Genomic DNA, 19012 nt, shown 5'->3' with positions numbered 1-19012 from the left:
GCTATAGTGATAAGCACCAATAAAAGACAGGAATTAATTATTCATTTCATTACCAGCAAAGAATTCAAGTCACATGCAATAAGTAAGGAACAGGAGACAAAAGGAAAAGCCATGTCACTGTATTAGCAGTCTGCAACCTGAACTCCATCTTTTCTGTGCAGAGAACGTGGCAGGTGCCATAGTGAAAAAAGATGGCATGTGATCATGTAATTAAGGACTAAATCATAATATATGCACATGAGAAACAAATCAAAGCTCCACAGACAAACAACTTCCTCATTCTGCAATCTTGGGTGACAAGACCAAAGACCTAACAACACTGTTTTACCAGCAGTTTGTGACAGCAACACTTTATGGTAGATTCTTAACCAAACTGAAAAAATTGCAAACCCATCATATTGCCTACAAGAGAACTGCAGAGAGGCTCTTTACAAGACTACGTAGTGACAGGACAAGGGGGAATAGCTTGAAGCTGACAGAGGGTAGGATTTGATCAGGTATAAGAAAGAAAGTCTTTACTGTGAGGATCGTGAGGCACTGGAACAGATTGCTCAGAGAAGCTGTGGATGCCCCATCCCTGAATGGATGAGGCTTTGAGCAACTTCATCCAAGGTCTAGTGGAAGGTGACCTAGCCCATGGCAAGGAGGTTGGAACTAGATTATCTTTAAGGTTCCTTCCAATTCTATGAAATCAGAAACTCTACATCTACTACACTAATTTTTACCAACTGATCTACTGAGAACATAATTCGGTATTCCACATACAGAGAAGGATTATTTAATCAATTACTGTTCTTTAATACTGTCAAGAAGAAGGGAAACAAAAAGACGTGGTTGTGAAATTAGCTTCTATTTCAGATTGTGATATGAACTCTGTTCTGTTGAGACAGTGAATTCCCCCATTTCCTTGTGCTCAAACTCATCTATCTGTCCATACTTGGTTCTCCTGACTTATTCTTCAGTATAACCTTCCAGAGCCACAAGGCAGAATCTGAATACAAGACACCAGAATAAAAATTTTAGGAGATTTGATGTATCAGGTTCTATCAAGTCTCTACTGAATGTACACAAATTGATCTTTCCAATCTGGTCAAAATCATAGCAAGCTCTAACAGCATCAATAAAAAACAGTCACATCTTCCAAATAAAACCACACTTGCCATCAGTTTTCCAAGTCCTTAAACACAGGGGTGAGGCCCTAAAAGTGTTGGGAAAAAAAAAAAAGCTATCTGAAGTCTTTTTCAAACTGAGTAACTTAAAATGTCTAACTAAAGTTTAAAAATTGACCATAAAGATACACTATAGGAAACAGGTGAATACAAAGGACTGAAAACCAGCAAACAAGATTTCACACAGGCATTGCAGAACAGTTCCTTGCCTGCTTCCGCTGGTTATCTAGGAAAGAGGCTACTTAAGAATGGAATGGCACTGGCAGGATAATTTCTAGAAAATGTTCTTGCCTGTCCTATTTCCTGTGAGTTCCTCAGATGGAAGAAGAGAGACGCAAGCCACATTAACTGCTCTGAGCTTGGCTATTGTCTTTATCAAGGACAACTTCAGTGGATTCTATATATTCCAGGGCATGGAGAAACCAAAGAACATAAATATTTTGTAAATAAAATGTAGACTTTTTTTCCTTTAGTTTTTATTATTTTTTTACAAAGTCACAACACAATAAATGTTTAGATGGGTTAGTTCCAATTTTATGTGAACACTGTTCAATTGACATCTTTCTTTATATACAGATGACATGAAACTTATGCAAAACAAACAACAGGAGAGGAGATTTAAAACAATCACATAGTAGTTATTTAACATCCTGAGATGAAGTCTGGTCAATTGGTTAGATATTAAATGAAATTAACAGGGTAATGTTCAGTTTCCTAATATGCTTGAGACTTTCTGAATGTTCTTGATGAAGTTTCTTAAAGGGGAAATCCCTATGAAGCAAATCTTCAGTGTAACAGTGGTATTTCTGCTCAGCTGTTCTATGACTTAATTATTTTAGGCTAAACCATAATTTCAAAATGCAATCTTTAACTTTTTTTTCCCCCAGATTTTTCTTGGTTTCTTTTCCCTCAAAAGGGGAAATTTCCAAATGCAGCAGCCGTAAACTTACCTCTCCACGATCCACTCTGGTCGAACTACTTTTTCTCCTTTCAATTCTTTTATTTTGGCATTTGGAAGATTGGTGGCAATAATGTGAGTTGTTTTTGATCTGGAATAGTATACATGGTATTGGCCTCCATGTAACATCATCAGCCGTCTTAATTCATCAGCTGAGGGATCTATAAAATTAAAACCAGGAATATTCCTGTTTAGTGTCAGCAAATACAGTGAGAAAAGTAACTTTAATTGATAAATATGATGCCATGGTCAGAAAGAGTGCAAACCACTCTGGGAAAAAACTTACAAGTTCTTTAAAGAACAAATCAGAAAAACATCTTGCAAAAAATTGCAGAAAACGGTAGTTTTGAAAACACTAATTCAAAATGCAAACATTCTACTTGCTTTAGAGGAGCTTCCCACAATATGTATGGCAGAAAGCAGGAAAAAATACTCAAGTAATGTTAAAGTTTATCAAGAAATGCTTTACATCAACATAATACAAAATTAGATTATCTTTTCACCAGAGTTCAGGAGAAGAGTTCATACCCAGAAGCATCAGAAAATAATTAATATCAAAAGGGTTTAGCAACAGCACTCCTACTCCAACAGAACTCCTACTATGTAATTTCTGATGTACTGAAGCAGTTAACTCACTCCTTCCTTATCAGGTTATTCTTGAGTTGTTACAGGGAGCAAAGAATACCTTAAAAACCAACAACTTTTCTGATTTCCTCAATCATTTTAAAAAGAGTACTTATTTTGCAAGCAGAGGTGAGGAAAAAAAAGAAAATAAGTGTTAGCTATGGAAAATGTTTGCAGTGGGGTCACACAGGCACCAAAAGATTTGGGTCAACACTAACACAATGTTTGAATAGTGAATCTAGCACAAGATATATTTTTAAAAGAAGTTGAACAATACAAGAATGAGGAAAAATTTTTTCAAAGATACAGTTACAATTCCTGTCAACTCTCAAAATATGTCTAACATTTCATTATTTCTCTAACTTTTAACTAAAAATAGCACACACTTTCTCCAAGTGTTACCTTTCCTACTCCAGCCTTTTGGACAACCATCTTCTAGAGCTCTTTTAAGGGACTAGCCGCTTGAAGAATACACAAAGGTTGGATTTTCACTAAAGAAAATGCCTGCATTAAACAACCAATCCAGATGTATTAATGGTTTAACATATCCACATTAACTTTTTCAATCCATTTGAGCCCTGTGCTTAAACCAGCACTAATCTATCCCACAGAAGCTCTATGCATCAGTTACATAATATTCATAACATTCCTGGCAGGGATCCCTGAATAAGGCTTCTGGGGAGCTTCCAAACAGTTATTAAGCTGCTTTACAGAAATAAGAAGCAGGAACATAAGCATGGTAGATTAAAAACCTTAGTCCAGCTAACATGCACTATCAGTCCATCACAGATGGCCCCTACAATAGATAAATGTCTTACCTCTTGCTCCTCCTTCCACAATCAGTAGGTTCTGTCTCACACATTATACCACTCTGAGCAAGAAAACTTTGACATATTCTCCCAAATGTAAATTTAAGGCATACAATCTAACCATCACTAATTTGAAAAAAATTAAAAATTTAACAAGTGTAGGAAGATGGAGGAAATGAAAAGGCTTCATTTCAAATAATAAGATCACAGAAACATGGAAAGATCTACTCCTATTTCAACAAGTTATGTTATGTAAATGATACAGTAAAGCAATATTTATATTCCGAATGTAAATCAGATATTTTTATTGAAAACCTTAATCATGAAAACCAGTGGAATATACCAAACATATACAGTAATTGTCATATATTTACTTAGCTGCAAATTCATGTGTTTTGCAGTTACTTCCATTCAGGATGGTAAACATGAGAACAACACAATACAGATCCTTAAAAAAAATAAAGGCTCACCTGTCAAGCCATTGACGTAGATGGCGACTCCGCTAAAGATACTTGATGAATTACCATCCCTCTGCTGTTGTACGGCTGAATCTGACCGGAACTGCTCCTCCAGTTTCTTAACTTTTGCTGACATGTACCCACCCTAGTTTTTAAATTAAAACAAAACACAACCCATGATGCCAATCCTATTTCCTAATGTTTACATACAGAAACTGGTCAGTTATAAGACTGGAAAGGTAAGGAACATTCCTCCAAACTGAATTTTGTTGACACAAAAGACATTCATTTTTCAAATGAAAAATAGCAAATGCTCCACCATAAACTTGTATCTACAAGATAACTGCACCATATTATCAACATGGCAGAATTTATTTCCTAATCCTTAATCTTCTTTTTATAGGAAAAGATTCTATATATATAAAAGATTCTACATATATAAAAAGACTTGGACAATAAGAAGAAAGAAGAAGAAAAAATGGGATTATGCAAATTTGGGTGATAAATTGGTGGGTCATTGCCTAACAAAACAATGTGGTTCCATATATTTTCAGTTCTTAAATATACTTGGCACAGTAGTATTCTAAACATTGATGTAAATTAGGTGCCTCAGTTGTTTGTCCAACTACAGAAAGTGGTGGAGATAACCATAAATAGTTTATTTTTTAAATGGTGATTTAAAACTATTCAAGGATCTGCACTTATTAATAATGAAATGTAGTGATTATTGTAAACACAGACTTCAAAACCTGGTAATTAAAAAATTTCTTCCAAACTTAATTATGTGTTTTCAAGTAAAGCAAAAGGGTTTCATTTATAGCATCCTCTTAGCGTGTAAAACAAACACAACTACCTGTTAAAAGCCACTAGGTTTTGAACATACCCATATTCCCCATCCATCGCCATCGGCAGCTCGTTTCCGCCATCCACCCCGCCTCATACTGAAGCTTCTGCAGAGGAAGAACAATGCTTGATCAATTAAATGCTCATCAGTGGCATTTCAATGATGGCACTACAGGCCACTTACAGATTATCACAAAGATTAATTTTTTTCAATCAACTTCACTAAAGTATTGAGAGTTTCACAGCCAATCTAGCAAGGCAAGATCACATAAAAACCTGATTTCTCAGTTTTGTAGTAACGCATACTGTGGTTCCTGCAACATATCAAAAACCACACACACACCTTTTACTTTATTCATCCTGAATATAAAAAACTCCTTACAATGTTCACTGTTCGTTACAACTTATTAAATTCTTTCTGTTCATCATACATCTCCTATAAAAAAAGGAATAATAAAAGGTTCTTAAATACAACTGCTAACATCCATGCAAACTATTGTCTAGGTCACGAGCAATCTTTTATTCCCTATTTGATACCACAGACATGGTGTGATGCGGGCAGCCACCTCCAGGTATTAGAGACTGGATTAATTTCACCAATGGATTTACAGCTGATTATAAAACATCCAAGCATATGTTGCTGTAATGAAACACATCACAAATGCATCAAAGCATAAAACCAAAGGTGATCTTATGGTCAAATTGAAGCCAGCTGTTTAAGTGACCTAGTATGATCTATGGTTAGGTTTGTGATTTGATTCTTTGGGGCTTTTTGTTTGCATTGCTTAATAAATAAATTTCAAAATAAACAAACCCAACCAGCCAAATTTCAGTTTTCCTTTATGCAAGACACTTATCCCTGGACCACAAGTTGAACACAGCTGTGTCCCTAGATGAGCAATTAGTTGGCTAGAACAGAACTCCTGGATAGAAAAAGCAATGCTTGGAGTGTGGCCAACAGTTCACTGCACCCAAGTGATTCATATTTACTATAGCTGTTGTAAAACTGATTTTAGAATATTGATTAATGATGTGGTAAGATCATGAGGTCACTGCCTGCTATTACACTGCTCAGTTTCCAACCAAAATAGTTCTCAAAATAAAAAGACAAAATAGTCTTTTAGGTCTATCAGCTCTTAGAGGATCAGGACAAATCCCTGAAACAAGTCCCCAAACTAAAAAAGGTGACTGTCTTAAGTCTTCTATTTCATTAAATATTTCATTTATATTCCTTTATCATCCCTAAAAACCATGCAAAGCTACAATAAATACACAGAAGGAAGTAAACTGTTTTTATTTCCATTCTTGCCTGCTTTTGAGTCTCTGGACTATCCACAGCATTGTCCAGCAACTAGAGCCCAGAAGCTTCACTCAGTCTCCAGCTTACCAGAAAGCACATACAGTTCTGGATGGAGATGCAACACTTTCTGATCATTTTCCTATCCAGGCCTTCTACTGCACTGTTTTGGAGACTGCCTCATTTATTGTATTAGTATTCCATTTCTTATGAACTTAGCCGAAAGTGAGCTCTAGCTTTTGTCTCTTAATTCCCTTTTGTCCTAGAGGACTAAGCAGGCATACTCTGATATCCAGCTAAACCACCCTGGATTGCAAAATAAGACACAGCTGCAGCAGAAGTTTTCATAAGTACTATAATTTTCATGGACTACTGCAAATATGCCAAATTAGGCAACCACAGAATTATAGTCAAAGAAGGTAGCAGGTATTTTGAAAAGGTAAGCTTCTGTTTTACGTTTCAGGACATCCACAAACAAACAAAGATCATGATGCACTTGGTTCTATGCTAACAGTATAGATATGCATTGCTTCTGACTTGATACACAACCGACATACTCGTTGTTGTATGTGCAATTGAGAAGATCAATCGCATGTCAAGGAGATAAGTAAGCCCTACACCAACATCCAAAACAAAGCAACCCCTTCTCAGATTGCTGTATTTTCCCTCCGGGTACCTGCATTTCTTATCCAGAGACCTGTTTCCAAGACATCAGGCCTTCTGAAATTAATTTTTAGTGGTTTGGATTGCACCTAATAGATACCACAGAACTCTTAAAGAACACTGAGGAAAAAGAGGAGATCAGCTAGATGACCACATAAAAAACAAAATTGATACTTTTTTCCTGTAGATAGTGTATAGTGAAAATGGCTTGATGACATCTTTCATATGGAAAATTTGTATTTTTCCATCGGCTAAAGTGAAATGCATTTCACATCTATCACTTCTGGCTAAGAAATTATTTGAAAAACAGAAAAGTATAAGTTCATGAAAAAAGAAAAACTATTAATGAAAATGTCATCTAGTTGGTTTGATACTGCAGATATCAGTGTATGAGCTCATAAGAGACACCAGAATCTTAACTAATGATTATTCTTTCTCCCTATTACTAAAGGATGGCAAAGTCTTAAAAGGTGGCTACAAAAATGCCAGCGGCTCTCCCTTCATAATGAGCCACATGGAGAGCGCAAGATGCAACAGACACAAGCTGCACCAGGAAGTTTCATCTTGACATAAGAAAAATAGTTTTTAGAGTGAGAACAACGAACAACTGGAATGCAGGGACGCAGCAGAGTCCTCATCTCTGGAGATTTTCATGTTGCAATTGGACAGGGCACCAGAGAACCTCAACCAGGCTTCCCTGCCCATGAGAGGTTGGACTAGATATTCTTTTGAGGTCATTTCCAGCCTGGGTTGTTCTATGATTCTAAAAGTATCAAAGAAAAAACTCATACAAATATAAACTTTTGCTCTGAAAAAACCGAAGACTGTACAAAATGCATACTCTAAGTCATCACAACTCTAATCACTGAGAAGACAGGATTTGATAGGTCTTAACTCTGACTCCTATACAACAACCTCCTGCTTAAACTAAAATATCCAATGCCTGATAAACTGAAGAACTGCCTTCGTAAGAGTGAGCTTTTCTGAAACCTTGAAACATGTTTCATTTTTATTCAGGACACTGGAAGGCGAGCAATAAAGACCTCTAGTCTGAAAGTGAAGCCAATTAAAATCAGAATCATGGTTATGTGCCTAGTTTGATTAAAATTAGAAATCAAACAAAACTACTTAGGTCAAGGTGCAAAAAACATGACACGTCAGTTGCTCAGAAGTTGTCTTCCTAGAGCCTGCAAAACTAGAGAAACTAGACTGTAATGCCTACTTAAAACATCTGATAGTGATTTACCATTTCCTTAGCAGATGCAATTTTTGACTCAGTCCACTTAAATTCTGAACACACAGGTTAGGAACATGATACTTCAGTGATTACTAGATGTCTCTGGCTCAAGTGTTCCCTTTCAGGGTCACGGATTATTTTCTTAATACTGATATGAATACCTGGGAGACTAGTTTCTCCCTTTATAGATCCAGCAACTGAATGATGAACCAAGGTTCCTGGACTACAGAGAAACCTCTCTGCGAAAGACTCGTCCTTACAGTGTGAATTTGTCCTTGAAAATGAATGTAACCTCTTACAGCTGCCTTGCTGAAACCTAAGCAACAAGTGAGCATGAGAAATATCTTGCCCAAGATATATTAAACCAGAGGAAAAGTTAAGCAAGATTTTAAACATGCTCACCGGTTCGTGAAATAAGAAATGTAAGGATGGTATGATGCTCCCCCTATAGGAATCATGATGAAGGGATGACTAAGACAAACACTTCGTAAAAAACACGTGAAGGTGGGAAGTAGATGAGGTGTGGATGAGTAGAAATCAAGACAGAGGACTTCAAACAGCCATCATAAGTCAACTTCAGACAAGAGCTCATCTTTCTCGTAGTTCTTTCTTAAAGCATCTAACTTGTTTCAGAACAGTTTTGTCTGCACAAATTCTTTAACATGGCTAAGGGACCAACCCCGACCAAAACAACAGGTATTACGGGGAAAAACAGTTGGCAGCACAGATCTGTATTCTGCAATGACTCGGCAAGAAGTGAACCTGGATTATCATGAGCTTTTTAATTCCAGTGCAGTACTAGTCCCTGCTTCTGTCATACATTTCAGCACTCTCTCTGCCAAGCATATATACAGTGCAGAGGTATTTTTGCTACCTCTTCAAGGAGCCAACTTGAATCTGGCAGAATATAAACTTTATGGTTCTGCCATACAAGAAACTTATGAGCTATTTCCAAAGGCAAAATGAGGCTGCACTGTGACTCAACAAATAACGCTGCCAAAGTTGTGTCTAAACACATCACACAAGTAATGTTCCATCCAGATAATCCAATTTTTGGTAACTGAAAGCTGTATGGAAGTATAACACACTATAACAGCTAGTCTGCATTTCTGACCAGAGTAGACATGCTGCCATTGTCCTCTGATGCAAAAGAACTTGATTTATTTAACATATTCACATGCCACAAGGCTATATAAAATGCGTAACTCCAGCAGAAATATGGGTGTCTCGGGCCACTGCTAATGAGTATCAGAATATTTTCCTTGAACTGTAGATTGAACTCATCCCAGCTCAGCAGGGCTCAGAAGCTTTTTCCATCAAGTGGGCATTCTGTGGCTTGAGTTTCATGCCTCTACATTCCAGCTCCCATATCAAACTCACCACTCTGCTTGGCACTAATCTTCAAGCTCTTTGAGCAAAGAAATCTTATGTGTTTTCACATTTCTAAGCACGAGTCCTATTTTTGGCTGAATCTTCTGGAAAAGAGCTGCTGCTACAGGGTAGAAAACTATTTTCTACCACATATTAAGAAGTCCAGAATCCAGCAAAAAGAACTTACACAAAAACAGTCAAAAGCTTTTTTGAAGATACTATATGCTTAAACACCTGTGATTTCAAACAATTCAGGGTTAGCACTACTATTCCATACTAAAATTACTAATTAGTACATAGCAAAGCAACTGAGTTTTATTCTAGGTGAGAAATAAAGTCTCAGGGTGAAGTTTCATAAGATGTCTGAGTCAACTTGTTGGCTGACTGATACCAAAAGGGAAGATTCTGCTCTTCAGCCTCTGCTGGCCTAACAGGCTTTATCCCTTCTTCCCAACCTCTACAGTATTTCCAAGCTCACATGACCCTATGTGCACACTGATGCTATGTGCAGTTCAGCTCACTAAATCAACAGAAAATTGACATCACTTTACGGCTTAGCTTCCCACAAGTTTAGCAAGACAAAGTGACTTACAAAAGCATCAGATACAAAGCAAAGCAAAAAAAGAGGAATGGATGGGATCTTAAAATTATCTTAGCAATTTCTGGAAACCAACTTTTGGGTCATGACTGTAGCTAATGGCAGTATAAATGCAGATAGAGTCCCGATGAGCTGGCGCCTGTTCTCTAAGCAGTGCTGCTTATGCTTTTTCCCCTGCAATAAACCAGCGGGATAGGCTATCTTACCATTTCCATAAGGTAAGGGCTTTAAAAAAAAGTTACAATCAAACAACTCTACATCTTATGCCACCCATCCCTACAGGCTAAGCACTACTAACTCACTACAAGCACTTGATGTTACAGGGCCAGCTAGCAAGTTCTGTTTTGCACTTCAATCTTTGATGGTATTTTAAACCAAGAGAAATTAAATTAGCTGAAGGACGCTTGAACCAATAGGTACCCCCCAAAAACACCCAACACCACCTCCATGTCCTGTGAGTAAAGATAAGAGTGTAAATTAGGAAAGAACAAACATCAAAATCTTGGGCAGTTTAAATATTAAAAAAAACAGTATGAGAAATTTAGAAATACAATTTGTCTAAAATATGAACATCCACAGCATTTGCTAGGAAGGCAAAATACCATACAACTCACATAAAACAGAAAAATCCCCAAGTCCTTCAGAATCAACTCCTCATGAGCAGATAACTATTCTAAAACTATGCTCTGTGCATACTTTCATTTGAGCTCAACAGCAAAGAAATGATACTCTGAGAACTTCTAGTTCAATTAGTCCCCCAGAAAGAGAACTCTGCTAAAATAATCCAGTTTCCAAACTGATTATTTTTGCAATTCAAAATGGTCTCTATTTCAGATCAGTACACTCATGGACTAAATACTTCACACACAAGTAACAACTAATAGGTTTCTTTTGCTAGCTAAACATCACAATAACACAAAAAGCAGCACAGAAGTTGTACAGCAGATAACTGTTTATACCAGAGCTGTGCAAGACGAAAGTCTTTATCTCTTGTTACAAATAACTTGGGAGTCCGGGACAGACAATTCTTTCAATTGCCACAACTTGAAGCATGAGCATGAGGTCCAGAAACCAGAATCACTGTACAATCCCCACCAGCTTTGAACAATCTGTTTTCAAGATCTCATTTTTGCTTTTATACATGCCATTTGAGATGGTTAATTCTTTGAAAATTAGGAAGACAGATTTAACTTGAAACCAACTGTCAATTCCCCTCTAAGAATAACACTCAGTAGCAGCTACAGTCCATTTACAGCTTGTCACAAGTAGTGGTTTAACCTGTTTTTTAGTTTTTTAGAGAAGACTGGCCTTCAGTTTCAACATTTCTGCATTTTTTGGTTAAGTCATGATCTCCCCAGCCCCTTCAGAGTTCTCCATCTTTTCTTCAGAGATGTTCATTGCTATATGTAACCAGGTAGTTCAATTCACTTTTTAGTTCAAGTATCACTTCTTTCACACAAGGGTTCTTAGTGCCACAATGCAATGATAAGATTCAGCAAACTTCATCAACTGGCTTCATCATTTCTTTTCTGTGCTTAAATTCTTCTGGGGCTTCAACCCCAAGAGGACTTGGCACATTCATAATCTTTATGCCAGCTTCTAGGTGCCTAAAATCCAGGATAAAAACCATTAAGTAAAATCAGAATAAGAAACATAGTTTGTGAAATTAGGACTCTAAATACCAACACAGTGAAGGCACTATAAATCACCAAAAGGAAATGGTCTCTTGGACTTGAGTATCCAAAACAATAAACAAGATGAGCTTATGAGCTGCATAGTCTTCCTCCAATCCCCTCCGTTCAGCTATCTATAATATTTGAGAAGGGAGAATTATGTCTCTTTTTTCTTTGAAAATGAAGACTGGGATGTTAGTTTTCTACCTAATAAATCAACAGGACTTGTTTAGAAGGTTCATGGTTTGTGCACTCACTATGACAATCCAGTCCCACAACTCCTGTCTTCCCCAAGCAGTCTATGCTAAGGCATAGGCCAAGAAGTCAGTAGGTAGCATAAGTAAACCCATGATCACTACTCCCAAATAATTAGAAGAGTTGCTATTGCTGAATGATTTAGGACTATGTAAGACTTTCCAGGCACAACTGAAACATCCCTGCAAAGCTAAAGAAAAACTTAACAAAGCAGACAAGTGGGTAAGTGGAGGTATAATTATTCAAAAATAACTGCAACATTTTCATGAGGTGATCAAAGCAAGAAACTTGTGGATGCTCTGAATTTATTAACATCAAATTCAGAGGAACTGTGCTTGCGAACACGTGACATATACTACTTTCAGCTTCCCCAGACTTCAGCCCAGGCGATGGGTGAAATCCTTTAGAAGAGACTAATCTTTTTGACTGAATTTAGATATTTGACTACACATGTGTGTATGGGTATCTGTATGTATGTGCACACACAACAAACTGATCTTTGTTGCTGACCAGCGTGAGTGCTGGCTACCCAGACTGACCACTTTGGCAGTAGTGAATGGCACAGAAGCAAATGCCAGTGCTCTGGGCCAGCGCTGGGCCCAGTGTAATGAGAGGGTACATGCAGTTTAACAAGGCCAAGCTCAAGGTGCTGCACCGAGGTGGGGACAACCCCCGGAATCAATACAGGCTGTGGAATGAGAGATCGAGACCAGCCCTGAAGCACTTGGGGGTGCTGGTGGACGAGAGGCTGGACATGACCCAGAAAGCCAATCATACCCTGGGCTGCATCCAAAGAGTGTGGGCAGCAGGGTGAGGGAGGGGATTCTGCCCCTTTGCTCTGCTCTGCTGAGACCCCACCAGGAGTGCTGTGTCCAGCTCTGGGGTTCCCAGCACAGGAAGGACAGGGACCTGTTGGAACAAGTCCAGACAAGAGGCACCAAAATGATCAGAGACGGATCACCTCTGCTATGAGAAGAGCCTGAGAGAACTGGGATTATTCAGCCTGAAGAAGAGAAGGCTTCAGGGTGATGTAATTGTGGCCTTCCAGTATGTGAAGGGAGAATACAAGAAAAAGGGAGAGACTATTACAAGAGCATGTAGGGACAGAACAAGAGGGAATGGCTGAACTGAGAATAGGTTTAGATCAGATGTTAGGAAGAAATTCTCTCCTGTAAGGGTGGTCAGGCACTGGAACAAGTTGCTCACAGAAGCTGTGGATGCCCCATCCCTGGAAGTCTTCAATATCAGGCTGGGCAGAGCTCTTCCACTAGGCTGGCCTAGTGGAAGGTGTCCCTGCCCATGACAGGGGAGCTGGAGCTAGATGACCTTTAAGGTTCTGTGCAACCCTGACTATTCCATGATGACACTGGGGTTTTTTTTAGGCGATGTGCCCAAGGCAGTTCTGCTTTATGGTCAACTCAATGTTATCACTGAGTAAGCGTTGATCCTGCCAGGCTCTTCAGGGAAAATGAGAAAGAAGGCACCTACTTTACAAATGGTAGATGATGTCAGACACTAAGGAGGACTTTTTACTCAAATATGGGCAGCAAAACTCTAAGAACTCAACAACTTCACCAGCAAAAGAACTGATTACGACAGATTCAGTATTGAAATAGGTAGATTTTCTGTTCACAGCAGTGTTTGACATCAGTTAATTTCAACTGACACTGCATAGCCAACTTCCCAAAAGCTTTTCTGACATTGCCTTTGAAACTCTCAAAGCTGCAAAATCTTTTTTGAAGTAAAATCTTCACAACATAAGGCTTCTATGCTTAGCCTTGAAGCTTCAAGTTTCCACTCAAGTTTTCTACATCTTTCTTTAGTCTACAGATACTACTTTTTTTCTATTAACTCAGACCAACAAGACGAGGAAGAATCAGATGAAACTAGCAAGTGGAGAGATCAAAAGAAATGGGAATATTTTTAAATCTACAGCCTAGTTTATTTGAAGATTATCTGACACTGGATACCAAGGATGCTAAAAGTCCACATCTGTTCAACAGATAAATAGAATAAAAACATATTCTTTTTTTTTTAAAGGCAACAAACTACAGAAGCTCAGAACACAAAGGGAAAGTATTTCAGTGTGTTTGCTTACTGTTAACAAAACAAACTTCTGATCTGACCCAACATATTATCAAGTTTCCTCCTAGGTTCAGATAAAAATAAGAAGAGCACCGTGTTTCTGTATTTTCCAGGAAAAACACAGGGAAAAACCAAAAATGCTGTAATCCTTCAAGATCCTTTAATTTAAATTCAAATCTGAATTGTGTTCTTGGCCTGTACTGGTTCTAAGCTGGTATTTTAAGCACCTCTGACATAAAACCAGCAATGTTACACTGGTGCTTAGTGGAGAGAGATCAATACAAAATGGCTACAGAGCAAAAGTGGCCTATCCCAAGCAAAGGCTGCAATTTTAAAACTTGGGTTAAAAATCAGTCTAGATGATACAGGAAGGGGCAACACTTAAACTTCAAACCAGCCAGAAATTACAGTAAGAAGTCATTACAACCTTACCTCTCCCCTACTATTGGTTTATTAAGCGGATTCTTGGAACTGCTTACCAAATAATGCAACTACAGCATGAAAATCAAGGAACTGTGGCTGAAAAGGCAGTATTAGAGCCGAGTGCTCTAATGTTTCCTGAAAACAACAAGCAGATTCAGTATCCTTTCAATATAAACCATTATTTTAGTACTTTACTTCAACTGGGAGTTGCATTCATTTTCACAGAATGGTAACATACACTACTTGGGAAACTGCACTAATCATTTACTTTACATGCCACGGGGTCAGGGGCTTTCCTGCTTGTAAGAATTAATAGCAATTCCATTACTTCTTTTAAAAAGCAATGGCTCCTAGGTTTCCAAAATTACCTCAGTGGAGCACAACTATTTGTTCAAGATGCTAACTTATCATGCCCTGAACAAACAACTGATGTGAGTCAGCTCAAAGAGGTGAAGTCATGAACATGGTGGACTAAACTTTATTTTACTTTGGATATTCACTGACAACTAGAACCTGACAAAACATACTATCAACAGTCCCCAGGATTCTGCCAAAATTCACCACAGACCCCACCTTACCAGAAGATTGCCAGTCTCTATGTTAATATGGAAAAACTTTAGGGTAGTTCTTGACCCTACTATGCACAGCTTCTGCACTGCTTTCTTGCTTTGGCATTCAAACCATTCCACCTGCATTTGCAAGAATGACTCTGCAAGGTACCTGAGCAGTGTCTTCTCCTCAGAGAAACCACCCTTGTCTCTTCCAGGGTTATTTACTTTCATAAATCAAGACACTGAAGAGATGTGCATTAATTGAGGCAAACCAAATAAGGAGGCTACAGCCAAGAGTTCCATTACACTGGGACATGGGTAAAGTATTTATATATAGCTGGGAATGGAAAAGCAAAACAACACAAGAGTTAATCACAGCATGGCTAAGCTTTACTTCTGCAAGTAACTGAATTTCAAGCCGCCAGTTTCAGCACTACCAAACAGGCAGAATACCATCTGGGAAACCTGAAACTTTGAGATGGGAAAGGAGTTGCTTTATCCAAGAGCTAACACTGAAATTCAGGCACTACAGTTTGCCTAGGCATTTAAAACAAGGAATATGGAATATACAATCCTTGCTATGGATATAGCAAACCAAAAGTATCTCCTGAGGGAATTTCATAGTCGTGGATTCCTTAGCTACAGTAGCAGCAGTCCTTAAGTCAATTTTGAAATAAAAGCCACCAGAGTGGAAGTTACCATTACAGCCCAGAATTCGGGGCTGTTCTGCACACTCACCTCTCTCCTGCTGAACACTGAGTAAGAAGCCTTTCCTAATTCTGACTTCTATGTTATGAGCACCAGATATTCCACATGAAATACAGAGTGAGGGGATCACAGACATGGCAGGCCCTCTTCCCTAAAAACATTTGCGTGCCCAATTAAATGCTCTGGTTTCCACAAGAGAGTAAAAAGCTGCTCTTGGGGCAGAGCACTACAAGCACTACTGTTAGACACTCCCACAACTATACTGTATGACATGTCTAAGAATTCCTCATGATTTTTTGTATCCACTTAAAGTTTGCTCTCTTCCAACGTTTTTTGTAATTCCACGGCCACTCTCATTTCTATTTGTTTCCAATTTTTCCCTCATTTTGGCATGCTTAGGTAAACACGTGGCACTACCACAAAATTAATCTACATTGTATTCTTGAAGAAGGGTTTCAGGATTTGACTGTTTAGCTCCCTTGTTATATACACACACCAGGCAAACCTCCTAAGAGCTGACAGAGATCTCAGTGATAATAATATACCCCTTTAATTAAAAGAGAAAAATGTTAAATTAAAAAAAAACCCCAACATTCTCTATGAAATAAACAATAGCTAACAAATTAAATGCAAAAAGCACACGGCAGGGTCAGCCAGTTATTTTTTTCCTGCTTGTCCAGGGTTATTAAAAAAAAAGTCTGTGTAATCATATTAATTTTTTCTACCTACTCAAAACCAGATTTAATTCTTACTTTTTAAAAAAAATCTCTCTAGTAAATCAAAGGGATGGTAGAAAGACTGAAAATTTGCCATAAAAATTATTTCAAGAAGTCATGTGGGTCAAGGGATCAGAAAGTACTAATGAAAACTGGCACTCTGTTACAACACACTATCACTGCAACAGAACAGGCTGTACAAGAGTGTATGTACTATTCACTGGTAAAATGGACTGAACTTAGCTTTGAAGGGCTCATTACTAAATAATGTAGTGAAAAAAACACATATTGTACACAGAAAAAAGATGCACAACCACTTTAAAATTGAGGCTTGAAATATACTAATGAATTTTTCCTATTAGCACTTTGCTTTTAAAAATATCTTTTTTCAAGCAGTTAAACATGAGTGAGTCACAAGGTAGGTGTCTGCACTGTGCCTCTACAACACTGTCCTACCAGTGACCTCCAGGGTGACAGCTTGGGATTATTTACTAACAGGGATTTGGTACATTATCCGGCAGAAGAAATGGACTGAGTGAAAGACCAATATGGTGGGAATGGGTAATAACTACATGCTTGAGGCAAGATGGCAAGGAATTTGTCAGAGATTTGGATTTCTGTCTGATCTTGGATTTCATTTGTGTTAAATGTCATAAACCTGAGTAAGACAGGACTATTCCAGAAACAAATTTTAGATGTAACTTCTCACAACTAATGGTTATTAGGTAACTGTTTAAAACAGTTCTATATGAGCAACAATTGCATCTAAATGAATAAAGAATTCAGATTAAAAAATTAAAGTCCCCTGGTTTTGCTTCTTTGGATTATGGTGTCAAATTTGAGGCTGGACCTGGATTTTAGATCAAGATGCACAACAAACATAAACTCATCTTTTCATTAAAACAGTTATTAACACCGAGTATTCACAGCCCTGTCATTCTGAAGACTGTGATCTTAATTTTAAAGCATCAGAAATAATGGAATATTACAGCACAGAACACACAGATTTTCTACCAAAAAAACCCAAACGTGCTGGCGATACTATGCTCCTCTTCCTTCTTAAGGTTAACATGCCACTAGAGCTCATTTCCCATCAGGGGCTTTTAGTTCAGTATCACAGGTCAAGTCAACGGTAACTGTATAGCAAAAAGCATCAAAGCCAGACGGGAAGGGGTCAAGATGTGAACACATCTGTCCCTCAGTGTCGGTAAGCACGGGCTTACTCACCAAGCACAGGTCCTCCCTCTTCCCTTCAGCACACCACTTATACCCAGCACTATTGCTCAGCAAATACAACTCGTGACAAACGCTACGGGAAAACCGCAGACAAGATACACGCTGCTACAGCGCGGGGAGCGTTCCAGAGGGCACGGCCGCGCCAGGGCTCGGGCTCCCCCTCTCCTCCCCCTCCAACCTATTTCCCTGCAGTGACCCCTCCGCGCTGGCAGAAAGCTGAGGCACAGCCTCGCTCGCCCGGCTCTGCCTGGGGGACCCGTGTTGTGTCTATAGCGCAGGCCCCATGTGACAGACACAGACGCACAGACAAGACAGACAGACAGACAGACGCACAGGTGCGGGGAGGGGCGGGTGGCCCGGACACGCGCACACCTGGCGCGCCCCCGCGGCGCCTCGCGGGCGCGCACAAGGGTCTGTCCCCGTGTCCCCCCTCCGCCCTCCCGCGCGGCCAGCCGAGGCCCTCAGCGCCGCTTACATAACGCCGCGCGCCGTTCCCCTTTCCCTTCCCCCCGTTCCCGCGCCGGGAAGAGAACGGGGAAGGCCCAGGCCGCGGGCCCAGGGAGGGGCTGGGCGGCAGGGCAGCGGCTGCGGGCCCCGCGGCTGCCTCCCGCTCCCCTCCCTTCCTCCTCCCCGCCTTCCTTCTCCCCGTCCCCGAGCCGCCCCCCGCACGTCCCTCCCGCCATGGGTCCGCCGCGCCGCGGGGGGGAAGGCGCCCGCTCCGCCACCGCTCACCTTCTGCCGCGTCCCAGACACACATTCCCGGGAGCGCCGCCGCTGCCTCCTGCCCTGCCGGGCCGTGCGTGTGCGTGTGTGTGTGCGTGTTGTGTGTGTGTGGGGCTTCACATCGCGGCTCCCCCTCCGCCACGGACGGACGGACGGACGCACGCAACCGCCGTCTACTGCCCGCCTTCTTCCTCCTCTTCCTCCTCCTCCTCTCCAGAGCCGGCCGCTCTCTCTCTCCTTCTCCCTCCCTCCTTCTCTCTCCCCGCACCTCGCTCGGTGTCCCCGGCACGGCCCCTCCTCCACCCCCACCCCCTTCCCTTCGGCGCGGCGCGAGAGCTCGCGCACCTCCCCAGGCGCGCGGACGGGCTGCGGCGGGCGCGGGGCGGTGGCGCCTCCTGGCGGCCCGAGGGGAGCGCCGCAAGCACGGGCGGGCGGGGATTCGGCACCGGGACGGGAACGGGGGACGGCACCGGGCATTGCCGCGCCCAGCACAGCCCCGAGCTCCCGCGCCCGGGGACCGCCCTGCAGCCAGGACGCGGGTGGGGAAGGCCCGAGTGGGGTTGTGGCGGTGCTTGCTCCCGCTGGCCCACCTAATGGCCGGCGACCCGGGGGCCG

General features: G+C 40.5%; 1 protein-coding gene across 4 annotated transcripts in view; it reads right to left on the bottom strand.

The window, feature by feature from the left end:
* Window positions 1–18699, bottom strand: part of REV1 (REV1 DNA directed polymerase) — a 54955-nt gene extending 36256 nt beyond the window's left edge. For 2 of the 4 annotated variants that reach the window (XM_041418003.1, XM_041418005.1), the window contains exons 1-4: window positions 18407–18699; window positions 4902–4968; window positions 4031–4163; window positions 2120–2288 (exon numbers count right to left, since the gene is read on the bottom strand). In XM_041418003.1, coding sequence (XP_041273937.1) covers window positions 2120–2288; window positions 4031–4163; window positions 4902–4958 — 359 coding nt within the window. In that variant the 5' untranslated portion in view covers window positions 4959–4968; window positions 18407–18699. Of the gene's footprint in view, window positions 1–2119; window positions 2289–3153; window positions 3256–4030; window positions 4164–4901; window positions 4971–18406 lie in introns of those variants that run through there. The other 2 variants (XM_041418006.1, XM_041418007.1) reach the window with 2 other exon arrangements.
* Between the last annotated feature and the right edge of the window lie 313 nt (window positions 18700–19012).

The sequence above is a fragment of the Onychostruthus taczanowskii genome, unplaced genomic scaffold, assembly GCF_017590055.1.
Source record: "Onychostruthus taczanowskii isolate IOZ18803 unplaced genomic scaffold, ASM1759005v1 scaffold58, whole genome shotgun sequence".
Classification (NCBI taxonomy): domain Eukaryota; kingdom Metazoa; phylum Chordata; class Aves; order Passeriformes; family Passeridae; genus Onychostruthus; species Onychostruthus taczanowskii.
Note: the sequence above shows the minus strand (reverse complement) of the source record. Positions and strands in the feature narration are given on the sequence as shown.